The sequence below is a fragment of the Sciurus vulgaris genome, assembly GCF_902686455.1.
Source record: "Sciurus vulgaris genome assembly, chromosome: 8".
Taxonomy (NCBI): domain Eukaryota; kingdom Metazoa; phylum Chordata; class Mammalia; order Rodentia; family Sciuridae; genus Sciurus; species Sciurus vulgaris.
This window is the reverse complement of record NC_136468.1, coordinates 40736473-40760432: the sequence shown is the minus strand read 5'-3', so window position 1 is coordinate 40760432 and position 23960 is coordinate 40736473. Positions and strand designations below refer to the sequence as shown.

The 23960-nt window shown below is 36.2% G+C and overlaps 1 protein-coding gene across 1 annotated transcript in view; it reads right to left on the bottom strand.

Annotated features, from left to right (window-relative positions):
• Positions 1 to 18199, bottom strand: part of VWDE (von Willebrand factor D and EGF domains) — an 86034-nt gene extending 67835 nt beyond the window's left edge. Inside the window, exon 1 of the mRNA XM_079152061.1 lies at positions 18034 to 18199. Coding sequence (XP_079008187.1) covers positions 18034 to 18100 — 67 coding nt within the window. The 5' untranslated portion in view covers positions 18101 to 18199. The remainder of the gene's footprint in view (positions 1 to 18033) is intronic.
• Positions 18200 to 23960: the final 5761 nt, after the last annotated feature.

Here is a 23960-nt window from a genome sequence, read left to right as displayed (position 1 = left end):
GGAATCGTGTTATTTTCCTGCCACTTGTTTCCATGTAAAAGCAGGCTTCTAAATGGCTTGAAAATACTTCAAGTTTATTCTCTCAGAATCAAATGTCTCGAAACTACATATAACCCAGTTTATGTTGTCAACTAATGCTTCCTTTTGGGCAAATGTGTCTCTCAACATAGGGAAATACTTAAACCCAGTTTTAGTAAATTGTCTTCAAATGTGAATGGATAAACATGTTAGTTTGCTAGGGATGTCATAATAAAGTACCAGGCTGGGTGGCTTAAGAACAGAAATGTATCATCTAGAGGACAGACAGAAAGAAGTTCCCAAATCAAGGTGTGAGCAGGTCTGGTTCCTTCGAATGGCTGTGAGGATGTTCTGAGCTCTCTCGCTGGCTTGTAGGTGACTGTCTGTTCCTGTCTTCCATTGTCTTCCCTCTAAGGGCACCTGTGTCCAAATTTCCTTTTCTGATAAGTACCCCGTACACATGAGGACCTACCCTGATGGCCTCATTTTAATTTGATTGTCTTTGTAAATACCTTATCTCAAATAAGATCACATTCTAAGGTTCTGGTTAGGAGTTGTGGAAAAGGGGACACTAGACTGGGCCCAACAGCAGGGTTCTGCTTGTTTCTGCACATGGTGATTCAGGCCACAAATACTAACCTCCACCTTGCTCAACAATAAATCTGAGACCTGGATGTGATGCAGTTGCTCTTCACTTGAAACCTTAAACTCAAATCCAGCTGTACCCCCTCCACTCCTCCTCACAAGCATCTTGAGGGGGATCTTGGCCACCCAAACTGAGATCCTATTTTGTAGACTCACGAAGGTGAAGCTGCTCCACCTGGTGGAGAGTCAAAGAACTTGACGCACTTTGGATTCCCTATACCTGGTGTATAAGGGCAGACCAGCTGGAAACAGCGGGGTACACGGTATTAGCCAATGACACAAGAGAGGAAGTCAGAGGGGAAAATGAATTTGGTGCAACCAATCAGTTCATAGAGGTATGGACACTCAAATGGACACATATTTGTACAGAATTCATGTAGAATAGAGTGTAATAATTCAACTCTAATGGGACTTTCCCTGAAAACCTGGTTGGAATGTTGGGGCCCACTGGCAATTCAGAACTGGACCACCAAATCAAAGAAAGATGAAAGCATGTCAAGGTTCAAATGAGAAGATGCTCTGTTCCAATAACGCGTACAGAAACAACAGTCCTGAGTGTCATCTGAGGATCACTTTCCTAATTATAACAGCAGCTGCAGGGAAAAAAAAAATGGATAGGACTGGAGAAAACGCAGAGGGCATAGACAATATCTCTGAATGACTGTCCCATCGCTCCGAACCACCTCATTCTCTTTCTCAAAAAAAAAAAACAAAAAACTATTGAAGTTATTCCTCTACAAAGGTAATATTGTATGATATACATGAGAGATATTATGTACATTATAAAGTACCTACACTGTTGAAATATAACCTAAAATCATATATGTTGCATATATATATATATATATATATATATATATATATATATATATATACCAACACCATGTTAGACTTTTCATGAAAATGATTGGAAAACCTTTGATAGTATTTACCAAGAAAATTACTGTCCTGGCAGTTGGTAGCCTTTCAATGTGTAGTTTCTTTCTGTCCAAAAACACAAAGCAACCTTGGTTGGGGAACTGCATTAATATGGAGTGAACGATACTGTTTCTTTTTTTTTCTTTTTTCTTTTTGATTTTTTTTAAATTTATTTTTATTGTAAACAAATGGGATATATGTTGTTTCTGTTTGTACATGGAATAACAGCATACTATTTGCTCTCTGTGGGAAAAAACATGTTGAAAGTATGGGTATGTGTGAAAACGAGTTCCGTGTAAAGCCATAAAGCAGAGTGTGTTTCTATAGGTATGTAAGCATGTGTCTCGTATGCATTAAGTGTGTGTGAAGGGAGTCAATGTGTAGCACATCGATAGACATGGAAGGGGAAATGGTATGTGAAGAGGTGTGGTAGAGAGGAGAGAGAGAGAGAGAGTGTGTGTGTGTGCGTGAGAGAGAGAGAGAGAGAGAGAGAGAGAGAGAGAGAGAGAGAGAGAATGTGTGCATCTCTCATGGATATCTTACGGATAATGCCAGGCAGAGCCCCAGTGCCCAGAAGCCATGTCTAATTTTCTTGCTGACCCCAGAGTCTCTTGGAGAAGAATTCCGTTTACTGAATGGGCTTGGAGACTGACCTCTCCTTTGTAAGTTTCAGGTCGGCTACCAAGTTTTTGAATTTGACCCCATTCTTATCAATAACATTTTGAACCAAGTTGATTCAACTCATTTAAGACTCTATCTTTGAGAGCCTCTTGACGCAGAGCCAGCCGCAAGTCCCCAAGCCAGCGGAGACCTCCGACACGCAAGCAGCTTCTGGGACCAGGGCTGGGCAGCCAGAGACCTCTCCAGGCAGCCTTGTCCCCCTCCAGCTGCAGGCTTTTTCCATGGGGCGATCCAAGATGGTGGACTAGAGGGTGACTGCATCTCCAGTCGTTCCAGAACCCAGGATTCAAGAAGGGGAGGCATTGAGAAACTGGGACTAAAATAGAACCACGGGGTGAGTCTCCCCCACCCAGTGAAGCTCAGCTGGGCGGCAGGCCCGGATTCAAGCGGCTTATTAGAGTAGGACAGGGCAGATAGAGTCTCCCCCAGGCAGCTCTTTGCACTCTGGCAGTGGGCTCCTCCCACAGGGACAGATTCTCCAGCCTTGTGGAGCAGGCCCCCCAGTGAGAACCTTTCTGCACAGAAACAGTGCGGCCAGCTCCGGCCCACCCGGCCAGTTCCAGCCCACCCGCAGGTTGCTTCAGAGACCAGCACAGGGTGCCTTGGACTTCCCCAAGCAGCCCAGCACCCTCTGGCGGGAAGCGCCTCTCTAGGCTAGCTTCTCGGGGCAGACCGCCCAGTGAGAGCCTGTCTACACAGAGCCAGCCACAAGTCCCCAAGCCAGTGGAGACCTCCGACCTGCAAGCAGCCTCTGGGAACAGGGCTGGGCAGCAAGAGACCTCTCCAGGTCTCTATCCCTGGAACCAGTAGCGGGCTAGGGGGAGTGTTCTCTGGAAGCACTACATTATCAAGTTAATCCAAGACTTCAGGCTACTGAAGGCTGGTAGGTGATACACTGGAAATCTACAGGGACACTATAAGCCAATAGAGGAAATCTGCAATATCACAGAGTCCCACTGACATCTGACCTATATGAGAAAACAAGGGAAGAAAATGTCCAAAACAAACCTAGATACTATATCAATAAAACCCAATGACAGCACAGCAGAAGAAATGTCAGAAAGGGAGTTCAGAATGTACATAATTAAAACAATCAGGGAAGCAAACGAGGAGATGAACGAACAAATGCAGGCATTAAATGAACACACCAATCAACAGTTAAAAGAGCAAATAAGGGAAGCAAAAGAACATTTCAATAAAGAATTAGAGATACTGAAAAAAAAAACAAACAAAATCCTTGAAATGAAGGAAACAATAAACCAAGGTAAAAACTCCATAAAAAGCATAACCAACAGGATAGATCACCTAGAAGACAGAACCTCAGATATTGAAGACAAAATATTTAATCTTGAAAACAAGGTTGACCAAACAGAAAAGATGGTAAGAAATCATGAACAGAATCTACAAGAATATGGGATATCATGAAAAGGCCAAATTTAAGAATTATTGGGATTGAGGAAGGCTTAGAGAAACAAACTGAAAGAATGAACAATCTATTCAATGAAATAATATCAGAAAATTTTCCAAATCTGAAGAATGAAATGGAAAACCAAGTACAAGAGGCTTATAGGACTCCAAACATGCAAAATTACAACAGACCTACACCAAGGCACATTATTATGAAAATACCTAACATACAAAATAAAGAGAGAATTTTAAAGGCCGCGAGAGAAAAGAATCAGATTACATTCAGGGGGAAACCAATAAGAATATCAGCAGATTTTTCAATCCAGACCCTAAAAGCTACAAGGGCCTGGAACAACATTTATCAAGCCCTGATAGAAAACAGATGCCAACCAAGAATTTTATACCCAGCAAAACTTACTTTCAGATTTGACAATGAGACAAGATCCTTCCATGATAAACAAAAGCTAAAGGAATTTACAAAAAGAAAGCCAGCATTACAGAACATTCTCAGCAAAATATTCCATGAGGAAGAGATGAAAAACAACGATGTAAATCAGCAATGGGAGGAACTAGCCTAAAGGAATACCCAAATAAAGGAGAAACCAAATCATGCCAAAAAACAAAAATGAGTCCAATGACTAGGAATACAAATCATATCACAATAATAACCCTGAATGTTAATGGCCTGAACTCATCAATCAAAGACACAGACTGGCAGATTGGATTAAAAAGAAAAATCCAACAATATGCTGCCTGCAAGAGACCCATCTCATAGAAAGAGATACCCATAGACTAAAGGTGATAGGATGGGAAAAAACATACCATGCACACGGACACAGCAAAAAAGCTGGAGTATCCATCCTCATTTCAGATAATGTGGACTTCAAGCCAAAACTAGTCAGAGGGATAAAGAAGGACATTACATACTGCTTAAGGGAAGCATAAATCAGCAAGACATAACAATCATAAATATCTATGCCCTGAACATTGGCTCATCCATGTACATCAAACAAATCCTTGTCAATTCCAGAAATCAAATAGTACACAACATAATAATACTAGGTGATTTTAACACACCTCTCTCACCGCTGGATAGATCGTCCAAACAAAAATTGAATAAAGAAACCATAGATCTCAATAACACAATCAACAATTTAGACTTAACTGACTTATATAGAATATACCACCCAACAAAGAACGAATACACTTTCTTCTCAGCAGCACATGAATCCTTCTCTAAAATAGACCATGTTTTATGCCACAAAGCTACTCTTAGCAAATACAAGAAGATAGAGATACTACCTTGTACTCTATCAGATCATAATGGACTGAAATTAGAAATAAATGACAGAATAAAAAACAGAAACTTCTCCAATACTTGGAGATTAAATAATACACTATTATACGATGAATGGATAACAGAAGACATCAGGAGGGAAATTAAAAAATTCTTAGAAGTAAATGAGAACAAAGACACATCATATCAAAATCTCTGGGACACTATTAAAGCAGTACTTAGAGGAAGATTTATTTCATGGGGCGCATTCAACAAAAGAAGTACAAATCAACTAATAAACGACTTAACATTACAGCTCAAAGCCCTAGAAAAAGAAGAGCAGACCAACACCAAAAGTAGTAGAAGACAGGAAATAGTTAAAATCAGAGTCGAAATCAATGAAATTGAAACAAAAGAAACAATCAGAAATATTAACAAAATACATAGTTGGTTCTTTGAAAAAATAAACAAAATTGATAAACCCTTAGCCACACTAACAAAGAGAAAGAGGGAGAAAACTCAAATTACTAAAGTTCAAAATGAACAAGGAAATATCACAACAGACACGAGTGAAATACAAAACATAATTAGAAACTATTTTGAAAATCTATACTCCAACAAAACAGAAAATCTCAAAGACATCAACAAGTTTCTAGAGACTTATGAATTACCTAAACTGAACGAGGAGGACATACACAACTTAAATAAATCAATTTCAAGCAATGAAATAGAAGAGGTCATCAAAAGCCTACCAACAAAGAAAAGTCCGGGACCAGATGGGTTCTCAGCTGAGTTCTACAAAACCTTTAAAGAAGAGCTCATTCCAATACTTCTCAAAGTATTCCATAAAGTAGAAGAGGAGGGAACCCTCCCAAACTCATTCTATGAAGCCAATATCACCCTGATACCTAAACCAGACAGAGACACATCACGGAAAGAAAATTTCAGACCTATAATATCCTTAATGAACATCGACGCAAAAATTCTCAACAAAATTTTAGCAAATCGCATACAAAAATATGTTAAAAAGGTAGTGCACCACGATCAAGTGGGTTTTATCCCAGGGATGCAAGATTGGTTCAACATCCAGAAATCAATAAATGTCATTCACCATATCAACAGACTAAAAGTTAAGAATCACATGATTATTTCAATAGATGCAGAAAAAGCATTCGATAAAATACAGCATCCCTTCATGCTTAAAACACTAGAAAAAACTGGGGTAGTGGGATCATTCCTTAACATTGTGAAGGCCATCTACACTAAGCCCATGGCCAATATCATTCTAAATGGTGAAAAACTGAAAGCATTCCCCCTAAAAACTGGAACAAGGCAGGGATGCCCTCTTTCACCACTTCTATTCAACATTGTTCTTGAGACTCTGGCCAGAGCAATTAGACAAACCAAAGAAATTAAAGGGATACGAATTGGAAAAGAGGAACTCAAACTATCCCTGTTCGCTGATGAAATGATTATATATTTAGAGGAACCTGGAAATTCCACCAGAAAACTCTGAGAACTCATAAGTGAATTCAGTAAAGTAGCAGGTTACAAGATCAATGCTCATAAATCCAATGCATTTTTATACGTAAGTGATGAATCTTCAGAAAGAGAAATTAGGAAAACTATCCCATTCACAATAGCATCAAAAAAATAAAATACTTGGGAATCAATCTCACAAAAGAGGTGAAAGACCTCTACAATGAGATCTACAGAACACTAAAGAAAGAAATTAAAGAAAACCTTAGAAGATGGAAAGATCTCCCATGTTCATGGATAGGAAGAATTAACATTGTCAAAATGGCCATACTACCAAAAGTGCTATACAGATTCAATGCAATTCCAATTAAAATCCCAATGGTGTACCTTACAGAAATAGAGCAAGTAATTATGAAATTCATCTGGAAGAATAAGAAACCCAGAATAGCTAAAACAATCCTCAGTAGAAAGAGTGAAGCAGGGAATATCGCAATACCAGATCTTCAACTCTATTACAAAGCAATAGTAACAAAAATGGCATGGTATTGGTACCAAAATAGACAGGTAGATCAATGGTACAGAGTACAGGACATGGACACAAACCCAAATAAATACAATTTTCTCATACTAGACAAAGGTGCCAAAAATATGCAATGGAGAAAAGATAGCCTCTTCAACAAATGGTGCTGGGAAAACTGGAAAACCGTATGCAACAGAATGAAATTAAACCCCTATCTCTCACCCTGCACAAAACTCAACTCAAAATGGATCAAGGACCTCGGAATCAGACCAGAGACCCTTCATCTTATAGAAGAAAAAGTAGGTCCAAATCTTCACCTTGTTGGCTTAGGAGCAGACTTCCTTAACAGGACTCCCATAGCACAAGAAATAAAAGCAAGAATCAACAACTGGGATAGATTCAAACTAAAAAGCTTTCTCTCAGCAAAGGAAACTATCAGTAACGTGAACAGAGAGCCTACAGAGTGGGAGAATATCTTTGCCACTCATACTTCAGATAGAGCGCTAATATTCCAAATCTATAAAGAACTCAAAAAACTCTACACCAAGAATACAAATAATCCAATCAACAAATGGGCTAAGGAAATGAACAGACACTTCACAGAAGAAGATGTACAAGCAATCAACAGATATATGAAAAAATGTTCAACATCTCTAGTAATAAGAGAAATGCAAATCAAAACTACCCTAAGATTTCATTTCATCCCAATTAGAATGGCGATTATCAAGAACATAAGCAACAATAGGTGTTGGCGAGAATGTGGGGAAAAAGGTACATTCATACATTCATGGTGGGGTTGCAAATTAGTGCAGCCACTCTGGAAAGCAGTATGGAGATTCCTCAGAAAGCTTGGAATGGAACCACCATTTGACCCAGCTATCCCACTCCTTGGCCTATACCCAAAGGACTTAAAATCAGCATACTACAGAGATACAGCCACATCAATGTTCATAGCTGCTCAATTCACTATAGCCAGATTGTGGAACCAACCTAGATGCCCTTCAGTTGATGAATGGATAAAGAAACTGTGGCATATATATACAATGGAATATTACTCTGCCATGAAGAATGATAAAATTATGGCATTTGCAGGCAAATAGATGAAATTGGAGGATATCATGCTAAGTGAGATAAGCCAATCTCAAAAAACTAAAGGACGAATGATCTCGCTGATAAGCAGATGAGGACATATAAGGGGGGGTAGAAGGGGTTAGTGTTAGAGTTAGGGTTAGGTTTAGGGATAGGGATAATGAGGGTGGTAAGAATCGAGGAAGGAAGGACTGTATAGAGGGAAAAGAATGGTGGGAGGGGTGGGGGGGAAGGGAAAAACATAACAGAATGAATCAAACAACATTGCCCTATGTAAATTTATGATTTTTAATTAAAATAAAATAAAAATAAATAAAAAAATAAAAATAAAAAATAAAATGCAAAAAAAAAAATAAATACAAGTATTACTGGTAAAAAAAAAAAAAGAATCTATCTTTAAATTACTTTTTCAAGTGTTGGTTCAAGTTCAATAAAGACATAAAATAAGTGGGTCAGGTTCACTTCCAGGAAAAACAAACCAAAACACCTGTATTTGCATGTTGCTATTTAAACGAATAAACTCGGAACAGGAAAATGATTAAGCTAGAAAATAACAGCTTTTCCATTGAATCTCAATTTTTTTCTAATTAATTCTTAAGTGGCAGGAATCCATTCATTTCTAAAATTTATTATAGATCTTCAAAAATAAGAATAAGATTAAATCTCTCTCCAAAAGTCTAAAATTTGATTAAATCTGTCCCCCAAAGTTTTTGTAATAATTAGATAATTATACAGAACATCTCCATAAGAAATTTTTCTTAACTGTAACATCATATTCACTTTCATTTTTCTGTTGAGTCAAATTATACTTTGTATTTACTGAAGGTGACTGCCTTTTAATGAAACGAAGTAACTTTTGGAATGCCTTTCTTCTATCGTGGGGGTGGGCAAATCTGCTCTGCTCAGTTGCTTGTTTGGTTTGGTTTGGTTTTACAACCCATAAGCCTAACTAGGGAGGGTCTTACCTTTTCCTTTTCCTTTTTCTTTTGTCCGTCTTGGGGATCAAAGTCAGGGTCTCACATGCAGTAGGCAAGTGCTCTGTCACTGAGCTATTCCCATCCTCTTTACATCTTTCAAATGTTACATTTTAAATAGTTCTATGGCTACTTAACCTCAATTTGGCTCCTTGACTGGCAGAGTCTAAAATATTTACTTCTTGACCTTTAGGGAAAAGTTGGCTGACTCCTGTTCTATATGATTTTATTTGCTTGAAAAGAGATATATTGTCCAAATGTAAAGGGCAAAAATGTAAGGGCATTTCTTACAGTGGTAATTGGCTTAGGAATTGTGATAATAACTAACTCAAACCACAAAGCAAACATTTTGGTTAATGTTAATGCAACATAGTTATTCTGTACCTGTTTTTACTAGAGTGATTCAATGGATACAAATGCAATTTCTAGAGTTTTCACTGCTGTCTTGTTTATAATCTTGAAAAACTGGATCAAATCAAATGTTCATCAACAAAAGACTGTAAATATAAATTGTATCATTCTCATGTAATGGAGTACCATTTAGCTGTAAAATGAATAAACTAGATCTGCGTGAAAAGAAAAAGAAAGAAACATATGAAAAACTGTTCAACATCTCGGGCAATTAGAGAAATGCAAATTAAAACTACACTGAGATTCCATCTCACTCCATTCAGAATGGCAGTTATCAAAAATACAAGTAACAATAAATGTTGGTGAGGATGTGGGGTAAAAGGTACACTCATACACTGCTGAGTAGGATTGCACATTGAGGCAACCATTATGTGAAGTGATATGGCGTTTCCTTAGAAAACTTGGAATGGAACCCCCATTTGATCCAGTTATCTCACTCCTCAGTATACACCCAAAGGGCTTAAAATCAGCACACTACAGTGATGCAGCCATATCCATGTTTACAGCAGCTCAATTCACAATGGTTAAGCTATGGAACCAACGTAGGTACCCTTCAACTGATGAATAGATAAAGAAAATGTGGTATATATACCTAAAGGAATATTATTCAGCCATAAAGAAGAATGAAATTATGGCATTTTGCTGATAAATGGATGGAGCTGGATACCATCATGCTAAGTGAAATAAGCCAGTCCCCAAATCAAAGGTCAAATGTTCTTTCTGATATGTGGATGCTAACAAATAATAAGGGAGGGGGAGGGACAAATAGAAGTTCATTGGATTAGATAAAGGAGGATGAAGGGAAGAGGGTGATGGCAATAGGAAAGACAATAGAATGAACTGGACATCACTTTCCTATGTTCATATATGAACACATGACTAGTGAAACTCCACATCATGTACAACCACGAGAATGGAATCCTAATTAGAATAAGTTACACTCCATGTATGTATAACATGTCAAAATACACTCTGCTGTCATGTATATCTAAAAAGAAATATATATATATATATATATATATATATATATATATATATGTATAAAATTTAAGGAAAGCAGTCTTCCTAGGTATACTACTCTTGTTTGAGGCTCCTGCACGACCACAACCAGGCTACTTAAACAATAAGCACCATCAGGAACTATCCTTACTAGGACACCAGAGTATCTTATGGGCACAGTAGGCAGAAAATCTCCAAATAGTATATAATATTTGAAGAACAGCACTGTAAGAAAAAGGTATCTATACAACAGAAACGTGAAAGATGATTTTTAATTACTAAAGATCTCACCATGAAAAAAATTTCACTGAACAAAACTCTCAAGTGATCATTGTATAACTTGAAAATACCAAAGTTTCCTCAAACAAAATCCATTTCCCAATTTAATGAGTAAACTTAATTAGAGATACTAATATACAAGTGCCTCTCACAAGTGTAGCTTCTAAGAACAGAGTCATTATCATTATAATAAGGTTTGCTTTTTATTTCATTGTTTGTAGTTATAAAGTTAACCTGATTCAAAAGTATTATTTCCTAAGATAAAGCATCTTTCTGAAGTCTTTTTGCTTTCGTTTTTATTTTTTAACTAAAAGGTCTTTGGAATCACCACAAAACACTTCTTCCTTTTCTCTTAACTCCTCCTCAGCTGTAAATTTTCTAAGAATTTAACCCCAAAGGCTCTAAAAACTTTGACAATTGCAATCTGTGAACTTCAAATAAATATTTTTTTTTAAATATCTGTAGGTTGAAATAAGGGATGTGTTACCATTTCATCTAATTTTAAAGTAATTCTAACACCTTCAATATAAGAACATTGTATCTAAGCTGGGTAAAGGGGTTAAGTTCCCCTAGGTTCAATTTTAAGTATTTTACCTAGATTGAAACAAAGAAAATATTTTAAAAGATATTACTAATGAAATTTGCATCAATTACTGAAATGTTTTAGATAATCTATTCTTTGCAATAGACTTTTGTCTTCAGAAAAATTAGTAACTACACTTTTGTTTTATGGAGTATTACTTCTTCCTAAATGCCTCTGTGGTCCTCACATTACCTCTGATTTTAGTTTTGAAAAATTATTTCCCAATCCAAAGTTGATGATAAAATAAGTGTAGAAATCTTCACTGTGTGGCAGCATCAATACCAGAAAAGTATATAATATTTAAACAGGAATTGTTTAACATTTATTTATTTTTACTTAATATTTATTTTCAAGCAAAATTTTTAATTTGAATAATTAATATCAGCTCATATTTTGGGTTAGTTACTTCTCAACTGTTTCCTAAAAAGTTTTACATGTCTTCTTTAGAATGTTAAATATAGAAATCTTAAAATTATATTAGCAATCAGCAAGTCACATACTTTATAAACTTCATTCTAATCTGAGCTCTAGAATGTATCAAATAGTTAATTAAGTAGGAATTATAATGACCACTTGAACTCCTGGTAGAGATGAGGAGGCTGAGCTTGGTACTGGGAGGATAGCTCTACATCTCCTTCTCAGGCATCTGTTTAATGGCACGATGCACAGAGCTGTTCAGCAAACCTCCAACAAACTTTCTTCCTCAAATCAAAAATATATATAAAATATACATTAAAATTTATATTTTTTGTTTATTCTGTCTTGTTTCTGATATGATTTAAGACAACTAAATGTTATGTAATTAAATCTGCAATACTCAGGTTTCAACTACTTTGAAAGTATGTGTTGGGTTATATATAACAGATACAGAGCGATAGCATATGCAAATGGATTCCCGTTTGTAACCTGAATTAGACTGTTTTCTGGTTTAATGCAAACCAGATTAGAATTCAAGATTAGAATTCTTTAAAACTCAGAATTAACAAATATGTTAAAATACCAAATAACTCATTTTATTCTAAAGAGACAAATATGTGTAATATCTGAAGGTAGGCACTTAATAATAACTTAGTTTATAATTATAAAACCTGTATATTACCCTGTGGGAATTTCAGTATTTGTAAGTTTGAAATATCTTATAAAAATATAAGATATATCAAAAATAATATAATATATCAAAAAATTCAGCTCTATATGCAATGAGAATAAAAAGTTAGTTTCTGAAATTCAGAGTAACGTTTTGGCTCTGCAGCAGCACAAAGGATTGAAAGAAATGGAGAGTGACTAATGGCTAGATCCCTTTACTTGGTCTCCTTTATATATCAGTAAGCTAACCGAGCACCTCCTAAGGAGAATACGAATAGATTAAAAGTAGAAAGAAATGATGGCAATGACACATCATGCACAAAGCAACCACAGGAAAGCTGGAGTGGCTATGTACGTATCATGCAAGGAAGATTTTAAAACCAAAAACGTCACCAGAGATAACAAAGGACATTTTATAATGATAATCGGGTCAATCCATGAGGAAGATACAATAATTGTAAACTATATACACTTAATAACCAAGCACCAAAATGCACAAATCAAAATCTGACAGAAACAAATTGGGAAGATACAGATTTCCATAATACTTAAGTATTTCTGCACTAACACTTTCAATATAGATAGAAAAAAATAGAATTTTAATAAGGAAATAGAGAACAATACCATAAAACAATATGACTTAACAGACATCTAGAGAACACTATTCCCAACAACAGTAGAGTATAAATTCTTTTGAAATGCACATAGAACATGTCCTACCAGGGTGCATCATGTTCTATCCTATAAAATAAGCCTAGGTAAATTTTAAAAGATGAGATTCACACAAAATATATTCTTTAGTCATAATGGAATAAAATTAGAAATCAGTAACAGAATGAAATTTAATATACTTAAGAATATGTGGAAATTAAACAAAAGAAGAAAAGTGAAATTAGAAAATGTTTAAAGAAGAATTAAAATAAAGATGCAATATACCAAAATTTATGGGATGCCAATAAAGTAGTGCATGGAGGGGAAATCATAAATATATAAATGGCTCTATTAAAAGACAAAGATTTCAACATTATAGATTAACCTTGTACCTCAAACTCTGGAAAAAATAAGAGCGTACAAAACATAAAAGTGACAGAAGGAGGAAGGCTAAAGATTGGAAAGGGAATTACTGTTAACAAAATGGAAAATAATAGAGAAAAATCAATGAAACCCAAAGTCAGTTCTTTGAAAGTATTAACAAAGTTGATGGAACTGCACCAAGATTTGCTGAGATAAATAGAAAATTCAAATTACTAGAAACAAAAATGAAATAGAGGACACCACTGAAGGTCTTATTGAAGAATACGATGACAATTCCATGTCAATAAATTAGATAATTAGATGAGAATAGCAAATTCCTAAAAACATAAACTTTAAAACTTATTCAAGAAGAAAAAGACAACCCATAGTAAATAGTAAAGGGATGGAATCAGTAATCACAATGTTACCCACAAAGAAAAGGCCTGGCTCAGATGGCATCAACAAGGAATCCTACCAAATGTTAAAAGAAGAATTAACACAAATTCCTCTAAAATACTTCCAAAAATAGGAGAAGATGGAACAGTTCTAGATTCATCCTGAGTCCAGCAATACAGTCCAGTGTTAGGTTTCCCTAGCACCAAAGAAAGAAAAAAAATCCTAATACTATAGAACAAGGTCTGCATATCTATTGATTGATTGATCAATCTATATCTATTGATTGATAGATACAGATACATATACAGACCAAGCGGCATTTACCCCAGAAAAGCAAGGTTAGTTTAATATCCCAAAATGAGTAAATATAATATAGCATATCTGATAAGAAAGTTGAATTTAAAATATACAAATGACTCGTATAATTCAGTAAAAAAGCCATGAACTCTTTTTTTGTGTGTGTGTGAAGAGCTGAGTGGGTATCCCCAGAGAACAAGAGAACATGTATAAATGTCCAATATGCGGGTGAAAAATTACTTACATCATTAATAATCAGGAAAATGCAAATGGCACTACAATGAAATATATTACCCGACACCCAGTAAGATGGCCATTCTCAAAATGTCAGATAATAATGTGTAGACAGGAAGGTGAATAAACTGGAAACTTCATATGTTGCTACAAAAATATAAAACAGTCAGTCACTCTGAAAAACTTTCTGGCTATTCATTACCCTCATTTACCTATGACCCAGTAATTGGACACCTAGGTATCCACCTCACAAATGAAAACGAGTCCACCCAGAGTCCACAAAAAAACTTGTATACAGACTATTGCTATTTAGTTGCTAGTGTTGCTAGTATTTTATTGCTAGTGTTGCTATTTATAGCAACACTATTTATAATAGCCAAGAGATGGACACAACATAAATGTTCATCAGTTGATAAATACATACCCAAAATGTGGTTCATTCCAAAACTCAACTCAAAGTGGATCAAGGACCTAGACATTAGACCAGAGACCCTGCGCCTACGAAAAGAAAATGCAGGACTAGCTTTCCATCACATCAGCTTAGGAACTGACTTCCCCAACAAGAATCCTAAAAGGCAAGAAGTAAAATCAAGAATCAAAAAGTGAAATGGTATCAAACTAAGGAGATTCTTCACAGCAAAGGAATCAAGAACATGAAGAGAGAGCCCACAGAATAGGAGAAAAATCTCTGCCATCTGCACATCAGATTAATCTCCAGAATATATAAAGAACTCAAAAAAAAAAAAAAAAACCACCCCAAAAAAAACAAACGACCCAGTCAATAAATGGACAAAGGAATTGAACAAGTACCTCACGGAAGAAGAAATACAAATGGTCAACAAATATATGAAAAAATGTTCAACATCTCTAGCAATTAGAGAAATGCAAATTAAAACTACACTGAGATTCCATCTCATTCCATTCAGAATGGCAATTATCAAGAATACAAGTAACAACAAATGTTGGCAAGGATGTGGAGGAAAAGGTATACTCATACATTGCTGGTGGAACTGAAAATTGGTGCAACCACTCTGGAAAGCAGTATAGAGATTCCTCACAAAACTTGGAAAGCAACTGCCATTTGACCCAGTTATTCCACTCCTCAGTATACACCCAAAGGACTTAATATCAGTGTACTACAGTGATGCAGCCACATCAATGTTTATAGCAACTCAGATCACAATAGCTAAGCTATGAAATTAACCTATGTGCCTTTCAATCAATGAATGGATAAAGAAAATGTGGCATATATACAAAGTGGAATATTACTCAGCCATAAAAAGAATGACTTTATGACTTTTGCAGGTAATTAGACGGAACTGGAGACTATCATACTAAGTGAAATAAGCCAATCCCCCAAAACCAAAGACTGAATGTTCCCTCTGATACATGGATGCTAACACACAATAAGGAGCAGGGGATAGAAGTTCATTGGATTAGATAAAGGGGAATGAGGGAAGAGGGGGATGGGAATAGGAAGACAATAGAATGAGTCAGACAAAACTTCCTATGTTCATATACACAAACAGTGAAACTCCACATCATTCACAATCACAAGAATGAGATCCTAATTACAATGAGTTATACTCCATGTATAATATTTCAAAATACACTAATTACATATTATTAAGTATATATACTATTATACATACTATTATACATAATATTGTACATAATATATGGAATTATATATTATACATAATGTATATATAGCTAACAGCTAACAGTACAGTATTTCTTTTTGAACTGATTAAAATATTCTAAAATTCACTGTAGTTATGGCTGCACATATCTGTAAATATACTAAAGTCATAAAATTGTACACTTTAAGTGAACAACTTATATATGCTCTAAATCTTAATAAAGCTGCTTGAGGAAAGCTCAATAAATATCTTCTACTCACCTCTTCTATTTCTACTCTATTAAACATAAATTATTAACTTTATCATGCTATGTCCTTGAGACCTGGCAAAATATAATATTTACCTTCTGCAAAGAAATTACAAAGCTATTATATAGAGTCAATAGGGGTTTTGTGATCTATAGTAAAGCATGGAAGCATCTTTCTTGATTAATATTGATTGTGCTTTTGGAAAACATTTTATCTAACTATAATGAATGCATATTTAATATGTTCAGGGGGAGGAGGGATAGAGGTTGCTTGGGTAGGATACCAAAGTAGAGTTTCATGGAAGGAATAAGTTCTAATGTTCTACAGCACAGTAGGGTAACTATAGTCAACTATAATTTGTCATATTTTTATAAAGAACTAGAAGTCAGAGGTTCCCAAGACAAAGAAATGATAAATGTTTAAGGAGATGAAAGTATTTCTCTAACTTGATCATTATGCATGTATTAAATTGTCACACTGTACCATGTAGGTATGTACAATTATTATTTTAAGAAAAGTTCTTCATGAAGATAGAAAATCTGTAAGTAAACCAAAAAAGACACAGGACAATTTTAAGGTTTGTCACTTCAGAAAATAACTAATAAATTGGGCTTTCATTTTTTAAAAAAATACACGGGAGAATGTTTGTGCCTCCCTCTTAGAAAGCAGTTATATTACTAAAACTGATTAAGATCAGCAAGAAGAGAAAATTACACCATAAACAGTTGTTAATATTGCAGATGCCTTTTTTTCCCCAAGCTGCAGATAGCTTTGCACAGATCAACTTTATTTCTGAAAAACATGAGAAAACTTGCAATATAAGAGCAAGTCACCTTTCATTTAGTGTTCCTATTTGTACTGTAGGAACATAAAAACAAGCAGGAGGAGCAAATGAAGGTTGCTTTGTTTTGTTATGGGTTTAACTTTGCAGTATTTTAAGCTGTTTTCTTCATCATGGGTTAAAGAAGTGAGAAGGGATATTCTTTCTATAAAGATATCTTTAACAGTTGGAAAACTGACTCTAACAGATAACATGAAAAATACCATACACAAAACTGAGCTTAGAGATTTACGGTAGAAATCCACTATTCACCCAGGATTTCCGAGGGCGAGGATAGGGGTGGGGATGGAAATCGTGTAATTTGAAACTGAATTCCTCTGATAATTCGGATCCACTTGTCTCCAGGATCCCTGACAGCTTTCCAACGGTTCTTACAGCAAATTAAAAATGAATTTAGAGTTGGAGAATATCATGATAAGTGAAATAAGCCAAGCCCAAAAAACCAAAGGCCAAATATTTTCTCTGATAAGTGGATGATGTACATATGGGAGGGGGCAAGAGAAGAATGAAGGAACTGTGGATGGTGTAGAGGAAAATGGGGCGGGAGGGTGTGGGGGAAAGGAAAGACAGCAGACTGGGAAAGACAGTATTACCCCACATGTATGATTACATGAATGGTGTGAACCTACATTGTGCACAACCATAGAAACAAAAGGTTGTACCCCATTTGTGTACAAGGAATCAAAATGCAGTCTGTAAAAATTAAAATAAAAAATACAACTGCAAAATAAATAAATAAATAAATATAGAGACCAGAGTATCATCAGGAAACGAAGACCGAGGCAGCTCCGGCCTGTGCGCAAACTAAAACCGAAAGGTACCAGGCTGTGAAGTGGCCCCCTGGGAGACACTGGTGGGGCAGAAAGGAGGTGGGACAATGAGGGGCAAACCTCAGACTTAGCCAAGAAGACGCCCGGAACTTTCCGCCCACCATCGGGGAAGTCAGCCTCCACCCGCAGGCGGCGCCCCTGCACTGCCACCCGCCCCCGACTTACCTGGCTGACCTCGACCCCGGGCCAGGAGCACGAGCGCCAGCGCCAGCGCCCAGGCTCCCCCTGGCATCCCTGCCGCTGCAGGTGAGGCCACAGGCGTCTGAGCACCGGGGCGGCGGCTGCCAGGAGGATGGGCCGCCCGCCTCCGGTCTTAACCCTTCTCTCTCAGGACTTGCTCAGTCCCTTCCTGCACGGTCTTCGGGAAAGCTGGGCGTCCTCTTTCTCGGGAGCCGCCAGCCTTCCCGGGAATAGAGTCTTGGCGCTCTCCTGCTCCCGAGACTCCTCCTCCCTGCCGGGCAGCCTCCGCGCTGAAAACCACGCCCAACCTGTTCTAGGAGACCGCGCCAGGGCTCCTGGCTGTGATTCCAACACCTTGGATGTCACCCGCCTTTGCACAGCCAGCGGGAAGCTCGGGATGTAACTTGGCATGCCGGCTGTCCTGACAAAGACTTAAAATTTAGTGATCTTAGAAACTGCTCAGACGGGCCTCCAGTGAAAGGAAGACTTGCAAGGTGCTGTTGCAAAGGCAGTACCCTCCGTCTGCAGACGGACTTTTTTTTTTTTTTTTTTTTTTTTTTTTTTTTTTTTTCTTTTTTTCTTGCGGTGCTGGGGATTGAACTCAGGGCCTTGTGCTTGCGAGGCAGACACTCTACCAACTGAGCCATATTTCCAACCCCATGCAGACAGATTCTTAATCGTGAAATTGGCCAAGCTTATTCCCTCGCGCAGATGACCAGGTTTCCCGGAAAATGCTTCTAACATTTTAGGTCTCAGGGGTGAGCAATGGTAGTAGGAGTAGAGATTAATTCTGTAACGATAGAATCCCTCTCCTCTGCCTCCGTGACAGGTTTGCAGAAGTGGAAGGGTTTGAGTTCAGATATTACCCAGGTCTGTCACCCTATATTTGCGGATGAAACAGCACCCTCTGAATTATCCTGTGACCCAGGACCCTTCATCACATGGCCATGGCCACTGACCCCCAAGATTGCCCTGAGTATGTTTCTCAATTCATTGAATTGTCTTCAGAGATGTGATTGCCTCTTGCAAAAGAAGTGAACCCTTTTTTCAGTTGATCCTATATATTTTTTATGTCTAGAGATGAAATCTCACTCTCTTAGAATTTCTCTGGTTGACTCAGTCTTGAGTTCCCTTATCTGTTACCTGGGACTTTGTCCTCAGCTAAGAGGACAAGTGACAGCGGTCAGTAGAGAGGAGTCTAGAGGGTCCTAGCGGCTACTAGGCTTCAGATCACAATTCTCTCTGTAGCTAGGGCTTCGGGGTTGGACTAGGCATGGAGAGGAAGACAGGAATTGCCTAAATGCATAAAGGAGTTGCTTTTTAAATTGTTTATATTTCTTTTTGAAAATTGGAAAGGGGATTTAACCATCTAAAAGTGTAAAACCTGTCTCAAAAAGTGAAAGTATTAAATGATTGGAAAAATTAATTCTTTGTGATGCACAAAACTTATAGTTAGCTCCCTTTTTTAATGCTGAATAGGTACTCAGTCTTCTGGGATAAAAATTAAATATAACATTTTGATGGGAGGGGTCAGGTGATTTTCTTCTTAAAGCTTAATTATGGATGAACAATTTAATGAGGGCACGGTAGGAATCCAGAGGTTTCTTAGTGTATTGTTGTTTCAGATTATAAAATTCTAATAAAACTAATGCAAAAATAAACACAATTTCTCAATCTATTTATAAGATCTTCAGGAAAAAATAATAGTTATAATCAGGATCAGATCATTGTAGACCTTATCTGAATTAATTATCTAGCAGTTTCTGTAGAAATGCAATAAACTTGGATAGTTTCTTGAAGGATAATATTGCTTATCTGATTTACAATAAAGATACAGCTTAAAGTATCATAGGTCCCAACCTTTCACCATAACTAATTAGAACAAAATTTTTAAAATTAAAAAATATATATCATAGGTCTTATTTTCCCCTTTAGGTTTTAATTTATGACTACCAAGTCTATGAGTTTAGACAAAAACTAAGAACAACTTAAGAATTTTTTTTTCAACCTCAGTAGTGAATTTATCTAAACTCACTTGTATCTGCAAGAATGTGCTGACAAAAATTAGTCATGGGACTGTATAATAAATTAAAAAGTAATAAAACGTGTTTTACCATGTGTCTGGTAGGTTAACCAAAAATTGGTGTTGGATTCCTTTTTAAATATTTTTTTTTATTTTTGAAAAGAAGATAAACAACATGTGCATGGTACCCTTTTTATAGACACTGAGAATTTTTGTAAAACTCAGTAAGTGTTAGTGAGAGAGAAACAATACCAATGTCTGAGGGAAGAAATGAAACCAGGAGCAAATATGCACAATATAACTTACACAGAAAGAAAAACCCTGCAGGAGAAAACTTCCAGTGATGATTTTCTAGAAAAGGAAATAACTCTTGTCAGTTTCATTTTTTCAAAATGAGCATGGGCCTTTATGATCAAAACACCAAATTCAGGAAGCAGACAGACACAAGGATTAAGCCCACAAAACTGACACCTAATCCTAGCTATCTAATCCTAGCTATGCTTCCTCTTTCCTGGCTGTGTAATCTTGATCAGCATACTCACCCCTTCTTAGTCTCACTTTTCTGTGTAAGGAGAATGATAACAGTACTTACACCATAGAGTTCAAAAATCCAAAGTGTGTGTAGGCTTGTGTGTGGGTGCAGGGGTGGAAGGGGCTGAAGAGAGAGCACTTGGAATAGTGTCTGGTCCAGAGTACCTATTATGAATGAGCATAACAGTTTACTGTTATTAAAACAAGGAACAAAACCTACATAATTATACCTCTTCTTATATCTTATTATAAAGGTATGTCATTTCTCAATATAACTATTACGGTGTGCTGCATAATCTGGAGCAAATTTACTGAAAAACATACATTTACATAACACAAATTCCATGTATGCTTTATTAAATGAGAGATTTCTTACTCTTTCTTTTAGCCACCTTTATGGTAGTACTGGCCTCCACTGGGAAAACAGGTTCTCTTGCCCAGAAACAAAAAAATTGGTAGGGTTACTTGTGTGGTTTATTTGAGTTGAACACATGTATGCTCAGAAGTGGAAGCTAAGCAATTTTTGACTGTGGGTGTGACCAAACAGTGAAAGTTGATTGGTGGAGAGCAAAAGACCAAGATGAGTACCCCAGGAGAATGTTGAAATGAGGAAATGAGAAACAGTAAATCACACTAGTGCACAGAGATAGAAGGAGAGAGAGGCACATAGGGAGAGAAAGAGAAATAGAGACAAATAGAAAGAGGGATAACCCAATTTATGATTTTTTACTCTATGGCTCCACAATCTTTTGAGGTTCGCTTTTATTTATGCCCTGAAGTTCTGCAAAATATTCTCAATATACTATCCATAAACTGGGTTTAAATAGCATTGAATTTATTTTTATGTTTAGCTTTTATTTTTGTTTTTTTATAAATAAAAGATTGTGTAACATCAATGGAAAATATACACCCTATAAATGATTTAAAAATTTTGTTGTGCTAATACATTTTGCTAGAGAAGGAAAAGGAAAATGTAATCATGATTTACATTTAAATGATGCAGTCATTTTTGAGGAGGAAATAAACTACCATTTGACCATATGACCTACGCAATTAAAAATTGGGGGGGAAAGTACAGTTTGATCATTTTCAGAGTAAGAAGAATCAACAGATAAGCTCAACATCTTTCACAAGAAGATAATTCAATGCTAAAAAAACTAAAATATGTTTTTGTTCCAAGTAGTCTGATGCCGCTTATAATTGATTAATAATTTTTTGTGTGTGATCATCTACCGGGATTGTAGCTGAAAATAACTACAGCAGAAACAGAGGGAAGATTCACTAGTATTAAAGCTCATCAAATAAAAGTTGCCAAATATTTTACCTATCATTCTCATTTGTAGGCTGTTTTCTCCCTTTTGCCTCCTTTCTCTTCCTGCATTTAAAATAGTTTCCTATTTTTAAAATTATTTAAAGCTAGATGAATAAAGAACCAGCTTACTTTCATTAAATTGTATTAATGAAGAAAATCAGTTGGTGACTGAAAAGAGGAAGCCCTGAAATCTGCATTATAAAAAAATGTTTTGCCCATAATATATCTACTTCATGTAGATCTAGAATCATGAAAAATCATAATGTTTAAAAGGAAAATAATTAAATCAAATCATTTATTTAGTTGTCCTTAGAAAGCACCTCTAAACTTGCTTCCTTCTTTATAGTCTTTCCTGTTCTGAAAATGGCTCTACTCAGTGGCCTCCCTAAGAAACCAGGAAGATATTGGGAGACCTCTCCCTTCTCTGTTTTTCACTGCTCCACCTCAAAACCATCTATTGTACATATCAGCTCTGCTACCACACTGGTCCACGCCACCATCAGGGCTGTTGTGGGTCACTACAAGAAAACACCGTCCTGGGAAACTATGCTTCAGTCAGGCCCCACCCATTTTATCTCTGCCATATAGTATCTAGGTGAACTTTTAAATTGGAGCCCACACTATTTCTCTACCTTGAAATTTTTCACTAGCCAATGCCCCCATAGATAACATGTAAAAATGCCAGTAGTGCTATAACCTACAACACCTGGCAAGGCTCCGTTCTTCCAACATAAATACGTATCCTTTTTCATTCGCCCCACTCTGTGCACAAGCGTATCCTTCCACTCACCGGACTTGTGACAGTCCCAGACACAAGGCAGACATTACCTCAGCAGACTGAAATGCGCATCCTCAGGCACCCGGTAAGTTTCATCTCCTGAACACTCTCATTAAATTGGTTCTCTACCCCAGGTCATTCACTAGCATACACCATCTCTTTCCTTTTTAGAACTGAAAAGAAACTCAATATTTAATCTATATCTTGTTTATTATTTGTTTTTCCTACTAGATTACAAGATCTATACAGGTAGGGGTCAGTGCACTTCTTGCTGGCCTCTGCATCCTTGGAAAGAATGAATTTTTTTAGAAATAGCACTTAGACAATGTACATGATAAAGGTAGAATGGAGCTCTGACTAATTTCATTATACTTTGAATTAAAATAACAATTTGTCAATGATACGCAGTTGATTTTGGACATTTTATTTTATGAAGTAATATGAAAATATGTATTTATGTTTTAAGTATCCTAGACAATGGTTCCTAGTTTTTCAAGTACCATTAGATTTCAATGGATATTTTAACAAAGCACCACAAATTTAGTGGCTTAAAACAACATGGATTTCTAACTCATTATCCTGTCTTAAACTTTTAGAAGTCAGAAGTATGAAACCTATCTCTCTCTCTCTCTGTTAATTATCTCTAATTTATTTATTTTCTATCTTATTACTTTTTGCTTTCATTTATTTTTCTTTTTCCCTATCTGTGATGAGGTATAATTGATAAATAAAATTTTATTTATATTTAAACTAAATTTAGTGCAATGTTTTGATAAACATATACATTGTGAAAGGACTATTCTGTCAAATTAATTAACATATCTATCACCTCTCATGCTTATCTTTTTTCTTATGGTGATAAAAATTAAGGTGTACTATCCTAGCAGATTTCAAGTATACAATACAATCAGCATGCTGTACACCAGATCTTCAGAATTTCTTCATCCTGTGTAATGAAGTTTTGTATCCCATTCCTTCCATTCCCCCATTTCCCAGTCCCTAGAAACCACCATTATACTCTCTGCTTCTATGAATTCACTGACTTTTTTAGATTCCACATATAAGTGCTATCATGTGATATTTTATTTCCTGTGTATGGCTTATATCGCTTAGGATAATGTTATCTAGGTTTAGCCATGTTCTCACAAATGACAGGATATCCTTTTTAAGGCTGAATAATATTCCATTAAATATAAAAATAAAATGTTTATATATGTGTAAATATACATGAAATACATACACATGTAAATATATGAATAAATATAAAA